This window comes from Rhinatrema bivittatum, chromosome 1, assembly GCF_901001135.1.
Source record: "Rhinatrema bivittatum chromosome 1, aRhiBiv1.1, whole genome shotgun sequence".
Classification (NCBI taxonomy): domain Eukaryota; kingdom Metazoa; phylum Chordata; class Amphibia; order Gymnophiona; family Rhinatrematidae; genus Rhinatrema; species Rhinatrema bivittatum.
In genome coordinates, this window is record NC_042615.1 from 284,213,307 (window position 1) to 284,231,135 (window position 17,829).

General features: G+C 50.9%; 1 protein-coding gene across 1 annotated transcript in view; it reads left to right on the forward strand.

Annotated features, from left to right (window-relative positions):
• LOC115087992 (dedicator of cytokinesis protein 2-like) overlaps positions 1-17,829 on the forward strand; it is a 1,829,205-nt gene that overhangs the window by 1,697,128 nt on the left and 114,248 nt on the right. Inside the window, exons 37-38 of the mRNA XM_029595813.1 lie at positions 12,360-12,450; positions 14,190-14,303. Of these exons, the coding sequence (XP_029451673.1) occupies positions 12,360-12,450; positions 14,190-14,303 (205 nt within the window). The remainder of the gene's footprint in view (positions 1-12,359; positions 12,451-14,189; positions 14,304-17,829) is intronic.

Below are 17,829 nucleotides of genomic sequence, written 5' to 3' on the forward strand. Positions count from 1 at the left end.
TCCTCTGTCTGGCCCTTTTTCACCCTTCTCCTTTTCACCACCTGAAGTGGAACTGGATACCGACGAAGAAAACGACGATGAGGAATCGGACGAACTAGAGCTACCAAGTTTTCGCTTGCGTTTATTTTTCCCAGCCACCCTTATCGCCCTCTGCCCCCCTTCTACTATCCCAGTCTCCTCAGTTCCCGATACCCTTATTCTCTTTTTCTTCCTGCCCTCCCTTACCCGCTCCATTACCATAACCACAATCGCCGCTGCATCACCTCTACACTCACCCTCATCAATCGTCCCTCCGTCTCCTTCACCCGCCGTTTGATCAACCGTGCCGGCAACACCTGCTGCTGCAGACCGAGGATTCCCTCGCCACTCCTCCTCCCGTGACGTGCCTGGACCCACTGCCCCACTGCCACACCTGCTCCCCTGTGCGCACCTATGCTCCTCTCCAAACCCGAAATTAGGCCTCGGGGATCAGTCTCAGCCCTCCCCGTAACCTCCTGCCCAGGAATGAGCACCTTCCACTCCGGACAGCACCACCCCCCCAGAGCCGCTGTTGCAACCTCTTTCCCCCCAGCTGGCGCAGGGAGGGCAGGGCCTGAGGCACCGCTGGCATGAACAGGCCCTCCCTTCCCGGCCATCACAGTTTTACCACGCTTTTGAACCCGACGCTGCTCAGCACCCGAGCACCTCCGGCCAACCCCCTTCCGCTAACGGCACCTGCACCTCAACTCCTCCTGTCCCTTTCTTCCGGGAGCCTGCCTGCTTAACCTTCCGAGGCAGATCAATATTTAAGCCCTGTCCCACCTCCATTTCATTCTCACCTGGCTCAGAAGGTAGGCGAATCGCAGACCCGTCTACCACTCTCGACTCCACCTCCACCTTGGCAGCTTCCTCAGAATCCATACAGGAAACATCCAAATTTAATCCCTTTTTTGTTTTATTTTTTGATATAGAGCTCAGTTAGCCCATAGGACTCAGGAAGTGCAGCGGCTTCGGGGAGCAACAGCGGACAAGTGATTCTGACCGTTACTCCTCCCCCCCCCTCCCCCATAATTCCCCGCAAACTCTTCCCATCTGGGCAACCATGGCAGGGGAACCAATAGGTTCCCGCATTTTTCCCCAGAGGTTTGAAATCAAACCTCGTCATTTCGGCAGCCAATGGGCTTCCCTGCTGAGCGCTGACGTCCCCTTCAGCACTCAGTAGCTCCCCCTCCCCCCTCGGGAGCCAGCACGAATCGTGCCTGGCACCCATATTACTCCGGGCACTCGATATGCTATCGGGTGCCCTTCTCTTCTCCCCCCCCCCCCCCCCCCCCCCCCCCCCATTGTTGAGAGACCTTCCCAGAGTCAGGAAGAGGGTGAGCAATGCTGCAACATACGTAGCGCTGCATAATTTAGATCAAGTGTGCTGATTTGTTCCTAAGATTTGTTCCATGTAAACTGCCCCGGCAGTAGTTCTTACTGTTATTTGTAAACCGGAGTGATATGTATTGTATACAGGAACTCCCGGTATATAAAACTATAAATAAATAAATAAATAAATAATGAAATCTGGGCATGTGGCTTCTAGTGGAAAAATTATCGGCAGAGAAAGCAGGGCAATAATCGAAGCAAAACTTAACCGCGGAGTTCAGCTTCGACTCTTAGTGCAAACCACTCCAGTAAAAAGTACTTGCGGGCTTTGCACCGACATGGGCCAGTCGGAATTTTGCCCCTCCCCTGCTTCTCCACTCCTGTGTTCCTTGACTGTTTCCACCACTTTTATTAATGAAAACTGCTGGGGCGGAGCTCCTGGAGAGGAATGATTGCAGAAGTGGTGCAGCCCTTGGGCGTCCTGCTCACGTAGGTTCAGCACTTGCTCTTCTGGGGAGCGAGGAAGGATCAGGGTGTTTTTTTGGCTGCTCATGTCTACCTCAGTTTTCACCCTGCCTGTGTCACTGTGCCTTTGTCACTGTGTCACTGTGCAGGTTAGGTTTTACAGGCAGGTGGGGGTCTCTGCTCTGAGAGAAAAGGGGTTTTGCAAGACCTGGATTAGACGTATTATTTGGCCAATCAAGTTCCTGACATTAGCTGAAGGGTTTGGAAGAGAAATGGATTGTTTCAACATAATCTAAATTGCTCAACATTTCAGACATCTGTCGACTTGTAAAATGCAAAATTCCTCTGAGCAGCTGTCAAAGTGAAAAGTGGTTAGCGAGGGGCAGTCTGTCTGAGCACTTGTGCTAGGAAAGGAGCACTGTGCTGGGACTGGAATAAGTAAAAAGGGCAAAATATTGACATTAGAACAAACTTTTTTACTTATTTTATTTTATTTATTTAGACATTTTATATACAGTCGTTCCATTTATAGATAACAGCATTCATAATTATAACACAGTTAACAGACAAATATGGATTGGTTACAGAGGTGATCATTATAAGGCTAGCCTTAGACATCTTGTTATATGTAAACCGATGTGATATGTCAAATCGAATGTCGGTATAGAAAACTAAATAAATAAATAAATAAATATACCAAGGTAGGCATTTATCTATCAAATCCAGTTTTCTAGTACATATTCACATTGACCTAGTACAAAAGGCAGAGAGTTTGAATAATGAAAATACGAAGTTATGGTTTTCACATCTTAGTCAGTGAGTTGTTTTGAGGATCTTGCATTCTATTGTTTGATTTATACTTCAAGCTTCAATTAATATGTTTTGTCCTTGTTCAGTGGTTCTGTATATTCTGATGTCCCTAGCTTAAATTATATGTGTTCCCGAACAGCCACGTTTTTAATTCATTTTTTAATTTCTTTCTGTCTGGTAAAATGCGCAGTGCCTCAGGCAGAGAGTTCCAGAGCTGTGGACCCGCTGTGGAAAACACTCGATCTCTTATTTGCGTCAGATGTGTGCGCCGTATTGTGGGAATAGACAATAGTCCTCAGGGAATATCCTAGGCGGAAGGTCCTCCACTCCTTTGTTTATGACAATTCTGTGGCCGCTGACCTGCCACAGAATTGATGTGTAGGCCCAGAATCTCAGTAAACTGCCACTGACTATGCATGAAGTCACTGGGTGGGAGGAGGGAAGGGCGTTCCCTCCTGCCTGCAGCTTTGGAAAGACCTAGGATGGGGCTGGCATGGGGGGCGGGGATTTGGACTGAGGCCCAGGCGCCTCTAGATCATGGATGTGGGGTAGAGGATGCGGGGGGGGGGGGGGGGGGGGGGGGCTTTTCATGTCTGGGAGGGGAACAGTTGGGTGTGAGGTTCCACTGATCAATGGGTCCCTCTTAATGTCTTGAGGGAAGGAAGAAATCACAACCCGCATCAGGGCTTGCATTAGCTAGCAGCATGCACACCAAAAGCTTAACTGCACCTCAGGAGGGTTAATGCAAATCATGGGGTTTTAGAACAATTTGCATTTGCCCTCTGGAATAGTAATGGGCTGCTTTGCATGCAGTGCAGCTCAAAACCATTTTTTTTGCATCATTTTTTTTTTTTATCTTACTGGTATCACGGAAATGCAATTTAATAAATAGGCCCCTCAGTGTGAGAACACAGGGCAATTTTAAAAGTCAGTTTTCTATACAAATAGCGAAATCATGTTTTCATGATATGCGTAATGATTGTGCATGAGATATGTGTCTGTTTTAAAGTTTTTATTGAGAAACTAAGGCAATACAGATTAGTATGCATATAATGTTCATATTGCATGGAAAATAGCCAGCAACAGTTTCTAAAATACTACTACTACTACTAATCACTTCTATAGTGCTACTTGACATATGCAGTGCTGTACAAAACATATGGGGGTAATATTCAGTAAGACAGTTAGTGGTAGGTTATCTGGCTAAAGTTAGCCAGATAACGTGTCCTGGATATTCAGTAGGATAAACGTCCCACTGAATATCCCCGATTAAAGCTATCCAGTTAACTTTAGCCGAATAAATTTAAACATACCTGGGACATTCTTATCCTGTCCAAATATCTTTAGACTTAACCAGCTATATTCAAAAGACTATCGCCAGTTAAGTGTAGAAGGGTTTGAAAAGAAATAAACAAAAACAGATTGCCAGCCTACAAGCCCTAACCAGCCCCCTCCCAAGCCTCCCGTCTCCTTCCCCAAATGCCCTGCATTGGATTAGGAACAAAATATAGGAGCCGGGGGTCGCTGTCAGTCTCTCCCCTCCCCCCCCCCCCACCCCTTGCTCCCAGGTTCCATTTATTTATTTATTTATCTATAGAAAATCTTTATCTCCAGGCCCCTCCTCCCTCCCTCCCCTACTCTGACCCTTATCCTCCCACCCTCACTGTGGGGCAGATTTTCAAAGGCTACGCGTGTAACCCGAGAAAATCTGCCCCTGCGCGCGCCGAGCCTATTTTGCATATGCTCGGCGGCGCGCGCAAGCCCCAGGGCGCGCGTATGTCCCGGGGCTTGCAAAATGGGGCGGTCCAGGGGCGTGGCGGCAGTTGGGGGCGGTCCAGGGACAAGGTGGCAGTTTGGCGGCGGTCCAGGGGCAGGGTCGAGTGCTCCGGCACTGCGGCCTGTGCCGGGGCATGGCGCACCGGCAGCCGGCCGGCGCATGCGAGTTACGCCTGCCTCGGGCAGGCGTAACTTTTGGAGCAAAGGTAGGGGGGGGGGGGATTTAGTTAGGGATGGGGGGTGGGTTAGATAGGGGAAGGGAGGGGAAGGTGAGGGGGGCCGTAAAAAAAAAGTTCCCTCCAAGGCCGCTCCGATTTTGGAGCGGCCTTGGAGGGAACGGGGAAAGACTCGGGCTCGGCGCACGCAAGGTGCACATGTGCACCCCCTTACGCGCGCCGAGCTCAGATTTTATAACATGCGCGCAGCAGCTCGCACATGTTATAAAATCGGACGTAGATTTGTTCGCACCGGGTTGCGCGAACAAATCTATGCCCGCACGTAGATTTTAAGATCTGGCCCTGTGCTTTTAATTTCTGTTTCTCTTCAGCCCAGATCAGGATAGCCTTCTACTGCGACCCGACCCGATGCTTTTGGCATAGCTAAGCAGCCTCATCTGTTTTTACTATATGCTCCTTCTTTCATTTGCTCCCTGTCACTCATTTTCCATCTTCCTCTCCTCCCCCTGCCACTCTCCCTTCTCCTCCCCCAACTCCCCTACTCCACTTCACCTTTCACCAGACCACCAGGCTTGAATTAACATTTTTTGTACCCGAGGTCTCATCGAAAAATGCCTCTCCCCCCCATTCCCAGTGGGCCTCCCCGTCTGGCGGGCCTCCCCTTGCCTCCCCCTCTGTGTGCAGGACCTTGTGCTGACGTTGGAGCCGGTCTGAAGGCAGCAGCAGGTGATTTGCAGTGCTGGCAGCCAGGGCCGGTTCTAAGCGCCTTGCAAGCGAGGGGGAGTAGGCAGTTATTATAGTCTAATAGCGGCTTATAGCCCCCTGGATGATGCCGGGGCTGCCTGGAATGGAGCTAATTCTGTGTAATGATCGTTCTGTTCCACTGATCAGAGGGCAATTTGTTCTCGCAAACGAGGGACTTTGGCTGCAGTTAGTGAAACAATTGAAAAGCAATAAGCTCTGCTGTTGAAAAATCTGTTGGTTCCTAAGTAAACTGGCAAATTAAAAAGAGAGCGGGGTATGCCTGTGCTGAAAAGGAATGAAGCAATCTGCATTCTGGTGAATGTATTCCCACTTGAGACAGCTCTGGAATATGCTATGCATTCTGAAGCTCGGCCTGTCTCCCCCGGGGCCCGCTACATGAAGTGAATTCTGATGGATCTCCGTCTGTCTCCAGGCTGGGACCCTTACACTTGCTCTCCACACTTTGAGCCATTTAAATCTCTTCTGCCTTCTCTTGCTCATCCATCTGAACATGACACTAAAAGAGGAAACATCTGCTGGGTGTAATTAAGACATTTATCACATCAGCCATGCAGGGTAAACTGCCTGTAATACAGAGGCACTCCTCCGGCCCTTCAGAGTAACCAGTGAGGCTGAGCCTTGCTGTTCTACTCTGCAGGATCATTTCTGCATCTGGGCCTCCAGAGAACTTTTCCAAAGCACTTTTGTCCAGACCTCACCTACCTCATTGCTGAATTTACAGCATCTTCTGCTCTGTCACAGCCAGGCTCTTTGGTACAGGTGAGTGCGCCCCATTACTGGAATAGCAGGGGGTGCTGCAGGGCAGAGCTGCGTATCAGGTGCCAGAGCTGGAATACCAGGGAGTGCTGCAGGACAGAGCTGTGTATCAGGTGTCAGAGCTGGAATACCAGGGAGTGCTGCAGGGCAGAGCTGCGTATCAGGTGTCAGAGCTGGAATACCAGGGAGTGCTGCAGGGCAGAGCTGCGAATCAAGTGTCAGAGCTGGAATACCAGGGAGTGCTGCAGGGCAGAGCTGCGTATCAGGTGTCAGAGCTGGAATACCAGGGAGTGCTGCAGGGCAGAGCTGCGTATCAGGTGTCAGAGCTGGAATACCAGGGAGTGCTGCAGGGCAGAGCTGCGTATCAGGTGCCAGAGCTGGAATTCCAGGGAGTGCTGCAGGGCAGAGCTGCGTATCAGGTGTCAGAGCTGGAATTCCAGGGAGTGCTGCAGGGCAGAGCTGCGTATCAGGTGTCAGAGCTGGAATACCAGGGAGTGCTGCAGGGCAGAGCTGCGTATCAGGTGCCAGAGCTGGAATTCCAGGGAGTGCTGCAGGGCAGAGCTGCGTATCAGGTGCCAGAGCTGGAATACCAGGGAGTGCTGCAGGGCAGAGCTGCGAATCAAGTGTCAGAGCTGGAATACCAGGGAGTGCTGCAGGGCAGAGCTGCGTATCAGGTGTCAGAGCTGGAATACCAGGGAGTGCTGCAGGGCAGAGCTGCGTATCAGGTGTCAGAGCTGGAATACCAGGGAGTGCTGCAGGGCAGAGCTGCGTATCAGGTGCCAGAGCTGGAATTCCAGGGAGTGCTGCAGGGCAGAGCTGCGTATCAGGTGTCAGAGCTGGAATTCCAGGGAGTGCTGCAGGGCAGAGCTGCGTATCAGGTGTCAGAGCTGGAATACCAGGGAGTGCTGCAGGGCAGAGCTGCGTATCAGGTGCCAGAGCTGGAATTCCAGGGAGTGCTGCAGGGCAGAGCTGCGTATCAGGTGCCAGAGCTGGAAAAGCAGGGGCTGCTGCAGGGCAGAGCTGCGTATCAGGTGCCAGAGCTGGAATTCCAGGGAGTGCTGCAGGGCAGAGCTGCGTATCAGGTGTCAGAGCTGGAATACCAGGGAGTGCTGCAGGGCAGAGCTGCGTATCAGGTGCCAGAGCTGGAATAGCAGGGAGTGCTGCAGGGCAGAGCTGAGTATCAGGTGCCAGAGCTGGAATACCAGGGAGTGCTGCAGGGCAGAGCTGCGAATCAAGTGTCAGAGCTGGAATACCAGGGAGTGCTGCAGGGCAGAGCTGCGTATCAGGTGCCAGAACTGGAAAACCAGGGACTGCTGCAGGGCAGAGCTGCGTATCAGGTGCCAGAGCTGGAATTCCAGGGAGTGCTGCAAGGCAGAGCTGCATATCAGGTGTCAGAGCTGGAACAGCAGGGGCTGCTGCAGGGCAGAGCTGCGTATCAGGTGCCAGAGCTGGAATACCAGGGAGTGCTGCAGGGCAGAGCTGCGTATCAGGTGCCAGAGCTGGAATACCAGGGAGTGCTGCAGGGCAGAGCTGCGTATCAGGTGTCAGAGCTGGAATTCCAGGGAGTGCTGCAGGGCAGAGCTGCGTATCAGGTGCCAGAGCTGGAATACCAGGGAGTGCTGCAGGGCAGAGCTGCGTATCAGGTGCCAGAGCTGGAATTCCAGGGAGTGCTGCAGGACAGAGCTGCGTATCAGGTGTCAGAGCTGGAATACCAGGGAATGCTGCAGGGCAGAGCTGCGTATCAGGTGCCAGAGCTGGAATTCCAGGGAGTGCTGCAGGACAGAGCTGCGTATCAGGTGTCAGAGCTGGAATTCCAGGGAGTGCTGCAGGGCAGAGCTGCGTATCAGGTGCCAGAGCTGGAATACCAGGGAGTGCTGCAGGGCAGAGCTGCGTATCAGGTGTCAGAGCTGGAATACCAGGGAGTGCTGCAGGGCAGAGCTGCGTATCAGGTGCCAGAACTGGAAAACCAGGGAGTGCTGCAGGGCAGAGCTGCGTATCAGGTGCCAGAGCTGGAATACCAGGGAGTGCTGCAGGGCAGAGCTGCGTATCAGGTGCCAGAGCTGGAATACCAGGGAGTGCTGCAGGGCAGAGCTGCGTATCAGGTGCCAGAGCTGGAAAACCAGGGAGTGCTGCAGGGCAGAGCTGCGTATCAGGTGCCAGAGCTGGAATACCAGGGAGTGCTGCAGGGCAGAGCTGCGTATCAGGTGCCAGAGCTGGAACAGCAGGGGCTGCTGCAGGGCAGAGCTGCGTATCAGGTGCCAGAGCTGGAATTCCAGGGAGTGCTGCAGGGCAGAGCTGCGTATCAGGTGTCAGAGCTGGAATACCAGGGAGTGCTGCAGGGCAGAGCTGCGTATCAGGTGCCAGAGCTGGAATAGCAGGGAGTGCTGCAGGGCAGAGCTGCGTATCAGGTGCCAGAGCTGGAATACCAGGGAGTGCTGCAGGGCAGAGCTGCGTATCAGGTGCCAGAGCTGGAATACCAGGGAGTGCTGCAGGGCAGAGCTGCGTATCAGGTGTCAGAGCTGGAATACCAGGGAGTGCTGCAGGGCAGAGCTGCGTATCAGATGCCAGAGCTGGAATACCAGGGAGTGCTGCAGGGCAGAGCTGCGTATCAGGTGCCAGAACTGGAAAACCAGGGAGTGCTGCAGGGCAGAGCTGCGTATCAGGTGCCAGAGCTGGAATTCCAGGGAGTGCTGCAAGGCAGAGCTGCATATCAGGTGTCAGAGCTGGAACAGCAGGGGCTGCTGCAGGGCAGAGCTGTGTATCAAGTGTCAGAGCTGGAATAGCAGGGGCTGCTGCAGGGCAGAGCTGCGAATCAGGTGCCAGAGCTGGAAAACCAGGGAGTGCTGCAGGGCAGAGCTGCGTATCAGGTGCCAGAACTGGAAAACCAGGGAGTGCTGCAGGGCAGAGCTGCGTATCAGGTGTCAGAGCTGGAATACCAGGGAGTGCTGCAGGGCAGAGCTGCGTATCAGGTGCCAGAGCTGGAATTCCAGGGAGTGCTGCAGGGCAGAGCTGCGTATCAGGTGCCAGAGCTGGAATTCCAGGGAGTGCTGCAGGGCAGAGCTGCGTATCAGGTGCCAGAGCTGGAATTCCAGGGAGTGCTGCAGGGCAGAGCTGCGTATCAGGTGCCAGAGCTGGAATTCCAGGGAGTGCTGCAGGACAGTGCTGCGTATCAGGTGTCAGAGCTGGAATACCAGGGAGTGCTGCAGGGCAGAGCTTCGTATCAGGTGCCAGAGCTGGAATTCCAGGGAATGCTGCAGGGCAGAGCTGCGTATCAGGTGCCAGAGCTGGAATTCCAGGGAGTGCTGCAGGGCAGAGCTGCGTATCAGGTGTCAGAGCTGGAATACCAGGGAGTGCTGCAGGGCAGAGCTGCGTATCAGGTGCCAGAGCTGGAATACCAGGGAGTGCTGCAGGGCAGAGCTGCGTATCAGGTGCCAGAGCTGGAATTCCAGGGAGTGCTGCAGGACAGAGCTGCGTATCAGGTGTCAGAGCTGGAATACCAGGGAGTGCTGCAGGGCAGAGCTGCGTATCAGGTGCCAGAGCTGGAATTCCAGGGAATGCTGCAGGGCAGAGCTGCGTATCAGGTGCCAGAGCTGGAATTCCAGGGAGTGCTGCAGGACAGAGCTGTGTATCAGGTGTCAGAGCTGGAATACCAGGGAGTGCTGCAGGGCAGAGCTGCGTATCAGGTGTGAGAGCTGGAATACCAGGGAGTGCTGCAGGGCAGAGCTGCGTATCAGGTACCAGAGCTGGAATTCCAGGGAGTGCTGCAGGGCAGAGCTGCGTATCAGGTGCCAGAACTGGAATACCAGGGAGTGCTGCAGGGCAGAGCTGCGTATCAGGTGTCAGAGCTGGAATACCAGGGAGTGCTGCAGGGCAGAGCTGCGTATCAGGTACCAGAGCTGGAATTCCAGGGAGTGCTGCAGGACAGAGCTGCGTATCAGGTGTCAGAGCTGGAATACCAGGGAGTGCTGCAGGGCAGAGCTGCGTATCAGGTGCCAGAACTGGAAAACCAGGGAGTGCTGCAGGGCAGAGCTGCGTATCAGGTGCCAGAGCTGGAACAGCAGGGGCTGCTGCAGGGCAGAGCTGTGTATCAGGTGCCAGAGCTGGAATACCAGGGAGTGCTGCAGGGCAGAGCTGCGTATCAGGTGCCAGAGCTGGAATACCAGGGAGTGCTGCAGGGCAGAGCTGCGTATCAGGTACCAGAGCTGGAATTCCAGGGAGTGCTGCAGGGCAGAGCTGCGTATCAGGTGTCAGAGCTGGAATACCAGGGAGTGCTGCAGGGCAGAGCTGCGTATCAGGTGCCAGAGCTGGAATACCAGGGAGTGCTGCAGGGCAGAGCTGCGTATCAAGTGTCAGAGCTGAATACCAGGGAGTGCTGCAGGGCAGAGCTGCGTATCAGGTGCCAGAGCTGGAATTCCAGGGAGTGCTGCAGGGCAGAGCTGCGTATCAGGTGTCAGAGCTGGAATACCAGGGAGTGCTGTAGGGCAGAGCTGCGTATCAGGTACCAGAGCTGGAATTCCAGGGAGTGCTGCAGGGCAGAGCTGCGTATCAGGTGTCAGAGCTGGAATTCCAGGGAGTGCTGCAGGGCAGAGCTGCGTATCAAGTGTCAGAGCTGGAATACCAGGGAGTGCTGCAGGACAGAGCTGCGTATCAGGTGCCAGAGCTGGAATTCCAGGGAGTGCTGCAGGACAGAGCTGCGTATCAGGTGCCAGAGCTGGAATTCCAGGGAGTGCTGCAGGGCAGAGCTGCGTATCAGGTGCCAGAGCTGGAATTCCAGGGAGTGCTGCAGGGCAGAGCTGCGTATCAGGTGCCAGAGCTGGAATACCAGGGAGTGCTGCAGGGCAGAGCTGCGTATCAGGTGTCAGAGCTGGAATACCAGGGAGTGCTGCAGGGCAGAGCTGCGTATCAGGTGCCAGAGCTGGAATACCAGGGAGTGCTGCAGGGCAGAGCTGCGTATCAGGTGCCAGAGCTGGAATACCAGGGAGTGCTGCAGGGCAGAGCTGCGTATCAGGTGCCAGAGCTGGAATACCAGGGAGTGCTGCAGGGCAGAGCTGCGTATCAGGTGCCAGAGCTGGAATACCAGGGAGTGCTGCAGGGCAGAGCTGCGTATCAGGTACCAGAGCTGGAATTCCAGGGAGTGCTGCAGGGCAGAGCTGCGTATCAAGTTTCAGAGCTGAATACCAGGGAGTGCTGCAGGGCAGAGCTGCGTATCAGGTGCCAGAGCTGGAATTCCAGGGAGTGCTGCAGGGCAGAGCTGCGTATCAGGTGTCAGAGCTGGAATACCAGGGAGTGCTGCAAGGCAGAACTGCATATCAGGTGTCAGAGCTGGAACAGCAGGGGCTGCTGCAGGGCAGAGCTGCGTATCAAGTGTCAGAGCTGGAATAGCAGGGGCTGCTGCAGGGCAGAGCTGCGAATCAAGTGTCAGAGCTGGAATAGCAGGAGATGCTGCAGTGCAGAGCTGCGAATCAGGTGCCAGAGCTGGAAAACCAGGGACTGCTGCAGGGCAGAGCTGCGTATCAGGTGCCAGAGCTGGAATACCAGGGAGTGCTGCAAGGCAGAGCTGCATATCAGGTGTCAGAGCTGGAATAGCAGGGGCTGCTGCAGGGCAGAGCTGTGAATCAAGTGTCAGAGCTGGAATAGCAGGAGATGCTGCAGTGCAGAGCTGCGAATCAGATGCCAGAGCTGGAACAGCAGGGGGTGCTGCAGGGCAGAGCTGCGTATCAGGTGTCAAAGCTGGAATAGCAGGGGTGTTGCAGGGCAGGAGTGAGGTGCATGAATAACGGGGTGCTGCAGCTCAGCCTCATGCCAAAGAATTTCTCGAGTACCTTCTGACCTTTGTCTCTATCACTGGCTTAAATTATATTATGGCAGGTATCATAAATGTTAATTTTATTCCCATATCTCTGTTGAGCATATGGCTCTGTATATGAACCAGTAGAGGCTCTGCCTTGCTTGGGTTATGACTATGTGATCCTTCACACACACACACTCAAATAATGAATATAAATGTGACTTCCTCTTGACCATCCTTTTACATCTTCTGAGCTCTGTTCTTATGAACAATGAGTGCTGGGTTTCCTCTTTCTACCTCACATTCCCCATGTGGCTGACCTTTTTTTTCTTTCCTTCCTCCTTCCTTTCCCAGCTGCATAGATGGATTCTCTCTCTCTCTCTTTTTCCCCACCTCTTTCCTGCATTGTACACTGGGTTTTCTCTCTTTTCTCCTGGATTCTAGGGTAACCATTCTTGCTTCACCCCCCTCAGGTACCTATACAAGCTCAAGGATCTGCATGTGAGCTACGAGAACTACACCGAGGCTGCATACACACTGCTGCTCCACGCCAGGCTACTGAAGGTGAGCCAAGGGGGCTTGTGCCCGTCTTACACAGTAACATAGTAATGACGGCAGAAGACCAAAATGGTCCGCCCAGTCTGCCCAGAAGCTTCCCAAGGTAGTTACTGCTGCTCCGTGCAGGTTACCCCCATGTTTCTGTTAAGGGTAGTAACTGCTGCTCCTGTACGGCCACGATGCTTAAAGAATGCCAAGAAAACCATGTGTTGCTCTTCCATTACTTGTCCGCCGTTCTTCCCGCACTTCATTGACCTTCACCCACACAGTTCTTGTAGTAACAATGTCCGTAGCATTGACTGCTCCCTGGGTTGAGGGCGCATGCTCATCCCTACTATATCTCTTGTTAATTTGTACAGCTTACCCTTGTTCTCTTCCCCCCACCTTCCCTGATACCCAGTTCTCCTATCAGTTCATTGTAAAGCCCAGTTGGCTACTTTTATGTTATATGGAAACCGATATGATGTTCCCCGAACGAATGTCGGTATATAAAAATTGCAAATAAAATAAAATAAATAAAAAGTTTGTTATAAACATAGCCGAGAAGGGTGACGTCCACCTCCAGGAGAGTGGTTAGTAAAGGTGCCTCTTATTCAGTCTCACTTTTACAGGAAAGTAAAGTACACTGTAAAACTAGTCAATCATAGCTTAGTCCAGGAAGGATTGGAGTTGGGTGTGAAATGTTAACACATTTTTTTGTTACTTGTTGTTCTCTCTTCTTCCCCTAATGGTGATGCTTTTAAAACGCTTACACAAGGGTTTTGCATGCAAAATTGGCATATACATGTGTAAGTAGCCTCTATGTGTGTAGTAAGCACGTTTTCAGATGAGCGGGAGTAAGCGTGCACTGTCGCTACCGCAAGAAGACTATGCCTACAGTAGGAGGGCATGGCGAGGGCATTCCAAGCAGGGCGCTAATTAAGTCACGGATATGAAATATGGCTTCTCTTTTGTCTGCAGTTTTTGGGTGGGGGAGGAGAGTCTGGAGCAAGTGGTGGAGGGTGTGGTAACTGATGCTTGGAAGTATGTTCATAGGGGAGATATTTATTTATTTATTTATTTATTTCGGATTTTTATATACCGGCATTCTCAATACAAGTATCGAATCAGGTCGGTTTACATAGAACAAAACTGTCGCAATAAAGGCGTTACATTAAACAGCGTTTCTTAACATATGAGTAACATATAACATATGTTATATGATATGCACATATATGTGCATATATGTGCATATATGCACATATATCACATATATGTGATATATATGCACATATATCAGCCAACTTTATACAAAATCTGCTGCCACCCATAAACTGAGGGTTATTACATGGACATGTTACAATTATTTCATGTATAAAGTATATGTGTGCACTTTTATAAAATAGGTATGTAAGTTATATAGATCCCTGCATTAAAAAAATGTGCATGTACTGATACATGTGTACTTTTGGGGCAGTGATGCACAGTACTTTACAAACTGTGAGGCTCCTGCTGCCCAGTTAATAAACTATAGGGGTAACTTTCGGACACCTGCTTATGCGTATATATGCAAGTCATGCATACTATTGAAAATTACACTCGGTATATCTTTCCATGGATCTCTCCTTGGCATTGCAGCCTTTAATAACATCTTAACAGTTCAGCCTTTTGGGATGCAGTTTGAAGACATGGCATGCAAGATGTCTATAAAAGATGTCTAATTAAAATGACTATATGCCTTTCTCCCTCTCCCTGTCTCTCTGTAGTGGTCAGATGATCCCAACACAACCCATACACAGGATTGGCACAACCTGCACAACCAGCGGCAGCTGAAGGAGAGTCTCTATCACAACATCATCGAGTACTTTGACAAGGGCAAGGTAATCCTCCCTTGCAGGGAGACCTAAGACACGAGTGCTTCCTCCTACCAGCCGCGTGTTTCCTCCTGCAGGCAGGACCAACACAAAATCCAGTGCTGGCCGCTCATCAGTAAGGTCCTTTACAGCCAGTCCGGAGGGGAAGGAGGCAGGCTGGGTCCCTTTAACTTGAACACGTCAGGCCTGCATTTTTAACAGTCTTCTCATTGCATTCTGGAAGTTGTGCCCCTAACATCCTTGGACAGGATAGCAAGCTGCAGACCATGCCGGGAGTGAGCATTCTCCAGAGAGAATTGGCTAACACGTGTAAGCCTTTGTTGGGGAGTGCTGCTTCCCAAGGTCATACAAATTTAATTGTTTTCTCTGGGGCGGTTCCGGCTAGCATTCCTCCCCTCTCTCTCTTTGTCCCAAGGGGTGGGTCCTTTCTGTGGGGGAAAGCTTAAGTTTATGGACCAGATGGTGCTGCTGTTTCTAGCTCCTTCTTCCTTAGTAACCTTAATGCTGTTCCTGGGACGAACAAGCAGGACAAGGTATTGTGTGTTCAAAATAAAAGTTTACTGATTCTTCAAAATGAAATCAAAATCCAATATAGCCAAACGGTTGATCTTATAGTTGTCGGGTTTAATCTTCCTCTGGGTATGTGTTCTTTCTCTCGGGTTCCTGGGGTTAAGTTTACACTGCTGTTCTATGTGCATAAACTGTCACGGGGGCCAGGCAGAACCTATATGTGGGGATTCCCCTTAGACGGGAAAAATCCTACTGAGTCCAGTTGTTAATCATGATCACCCAGCAGTCTGTGACTCCTCTGAAATAAAAGTCTGTAGAGAATGGGAAACCAGCTGTCCCAGTGCTGTTTCCCCAGTGAGGAGGGGGTGGATCAAAAAACCTCCCCACAAAACAACATGGGAATACCTTCTCATTATCCAGACATCTCTCTGTGGCTGGTGTTATGCTGTCACTGGTGCTTGCCTCTTCTAGGGAGTAGAAAAAGGCTCACAGGTCTCCAGCCCTTGTCCTTTGGGTCTGGGGGGGTTGCCTTCTCCAAAAGGGTTCAAGGTTTAAAGAACAATCCTAATCTCAAAAACAGGATACGCTCTAGCCATCAAAAATCCCAAACTGGTGCTTGCCTCCCTAAGGCGTAGCGGGATGGCTCACAGGTCTTCAGCCCCTGGTCCCTGGATTGGGATTTATCCCTCTCCAAGGAAGCCAAGGTTTTCCCCAGAATGAAACTCCCAAAAGGAATCCAGCAAAAATCTCTCTCTCATCCAAAAATGAGGCAGGACCTATCAGACAGGGAGTGTACTGAGGGGAATCTCCTCTACCAAGGGCTGACTAAACATGACCACACCAAACTTAATGATTACCTCACTAAGTACCCTGAGACAACCAATCACAGCCCTCCAGGATGGGAGGGGCTGTAAAGGAATGGAAATCTCACTGAGCTGTTATTTCTTGATAATGGACATAGGGCTATCTGGTGGCAGGCTGTGGGAAGCTGTGGCTGCTCTCCTGTGCTTGAAAGCTTGGGAGAGATCGACTCTGGGATGTCATGTCAGAGGGACTGTGATAGGAAAAAAACACAAACTGATTTCCTGATAACCCAGAGCATTGTAAAAGTTCTTTTTCACTCAACGCACAATTAAACTCTGTAATTTGTTGCCAGAGGATGTGGTTGGTGCAGTTAGTGTAGCTGGGTTTAAAAAAAGGATTGGACAAGTTCTTGGAGGAGAAGTCCATTACCTGCTATTAATTAAGTTGACTTGGAAAATAGCCACTGCTATTACTAGCAACAGTAGCATGGAATAGACTTAGTTTTTGGGTACTTGCCAGGTTCTCATGGCCTGGATTGGCCACTGTTGGAAACAGGATGCTGGGCTTGATGGACCCTTGGTCTGACCCAGTATAGGCATGTTCTTATGTTCTTATGGAGTAACCTTGTTATGAGCAGGGCAGGGCAGCTTTCCATTAGTATAAGTTGTTCACCTATTCTAGTATTCTCATGATTTTATAGACCTTTAACATATCCCACCTCGACCATCTCTTCTCCAAGCTGAACAGCCCTAACCTCTTTCGTCTTTCCTCATAGGGGAGCCATTCCATGTCCCTTACCATTTTGGTTGCCCTTCTCTGTACCTTCTCCATCACAACTATATCTTTTTTGAGATGCAGCGACCAGAACTGCACATAGTACTCAAGGTGCGGTCTCACTACGGAGCAATACAGAAGCATTATAACATTCTCCTTTTATTCATCATTCACAATTCAGCTTTTCTTTGTAAGTTTTATATTATTCAAACAACTTTGGAGAGCTTGCTAATAGCAGTAGCAGCAGCCATTCCAGCAACTCTTCATCCGGTGATCAGTCACTCTGGATCCAAAGCAACAGAACTGATTCACTCCCTCAAGAGATGTATGAGTAACAGGGCAATCTTCAAAGCTGAAAATTGCTGACCCTCAATCCAGCTAAAAGTATGTGCAGGGTTCCATAGTGCACGTATTTTTAGCAAAATCGGGAGGGGGAGGGAGAGTAGCATTCCGGGGGCATGTTTTAGGCAGCTTCCAAAACGAACGCATGCTGATTGAAGTTTCAAACTGCATGCATTAATTTCTGGCAAGAACTGTGCTCATACCAAAAGCAGATGAAAAGGTATGTGGGCATTTTGTAGCTGTGCCGACCTTTCTTTTTATGTGTGTGTGTGTGCGTGGCTCTGCAGTTTTCTTCTGCTCCTTTGGACTTCCAGCTCAGTCGGAACCCGGACTGGGATCTGATGCCATGAGCCTTCATTCACAACTAGCCAGAGATTTCTCCCTACTTTCCCCTCCCAACATACTTGGTCTGTTCATTGCAGGGGGTTGTGCACCGGGGCTGCTTCTGGACCCCTGTATCATGGGCCCTAAATCCAGCCATTGCCCATGAGCAATGACTATGACTCCCTCCCAGTCCCAGCAGACCCCGGAAGCGGAAGACCTACTATGAAGATCAAACTAGCAAATCTTGCACATAGGAGTGTGCAGCACTTGACAAAGAGCTAAGGAGCAGGCCCATGCCCAATTCAAAATTAAATTATGCACAGGCTTTTCCTTTGCAATTTGCTGCAAAGTCCGCAGATAACAAAATACCCGTGGACTTTGCACCAAGGCAGACAGTTTGGAAATTGCTCCCTCAGACTATTAAACAGTGGTTGATGAGCACCCTGCCTTAGGGCCACAGTCTTCTTAATAATAGTAGTCAGAGCAAAAATCCTGAAAGCCTGAGAAAGGCAATTCACGAGTGTTTGTAAATAACTTGTTTGTTGGCCTTTATTTCTACATACCCAAGTGGACTAGTATCTCAACCACTCTGCCTCCTTGAAGAAATACCTCGGGACACAATATCAGCTCTGTTTGTTTGTTTGTTTGTTTTTTTTAATGTAAAATAGCAGTTTTCTAATAATAACAGAAAAGCTTTATACAGTCACTCACAAGATTTATGGCCTGACGCTTTGGCCTACTAGCCGTAAAATACCTGCCAAGTCAGGAATATGGACCT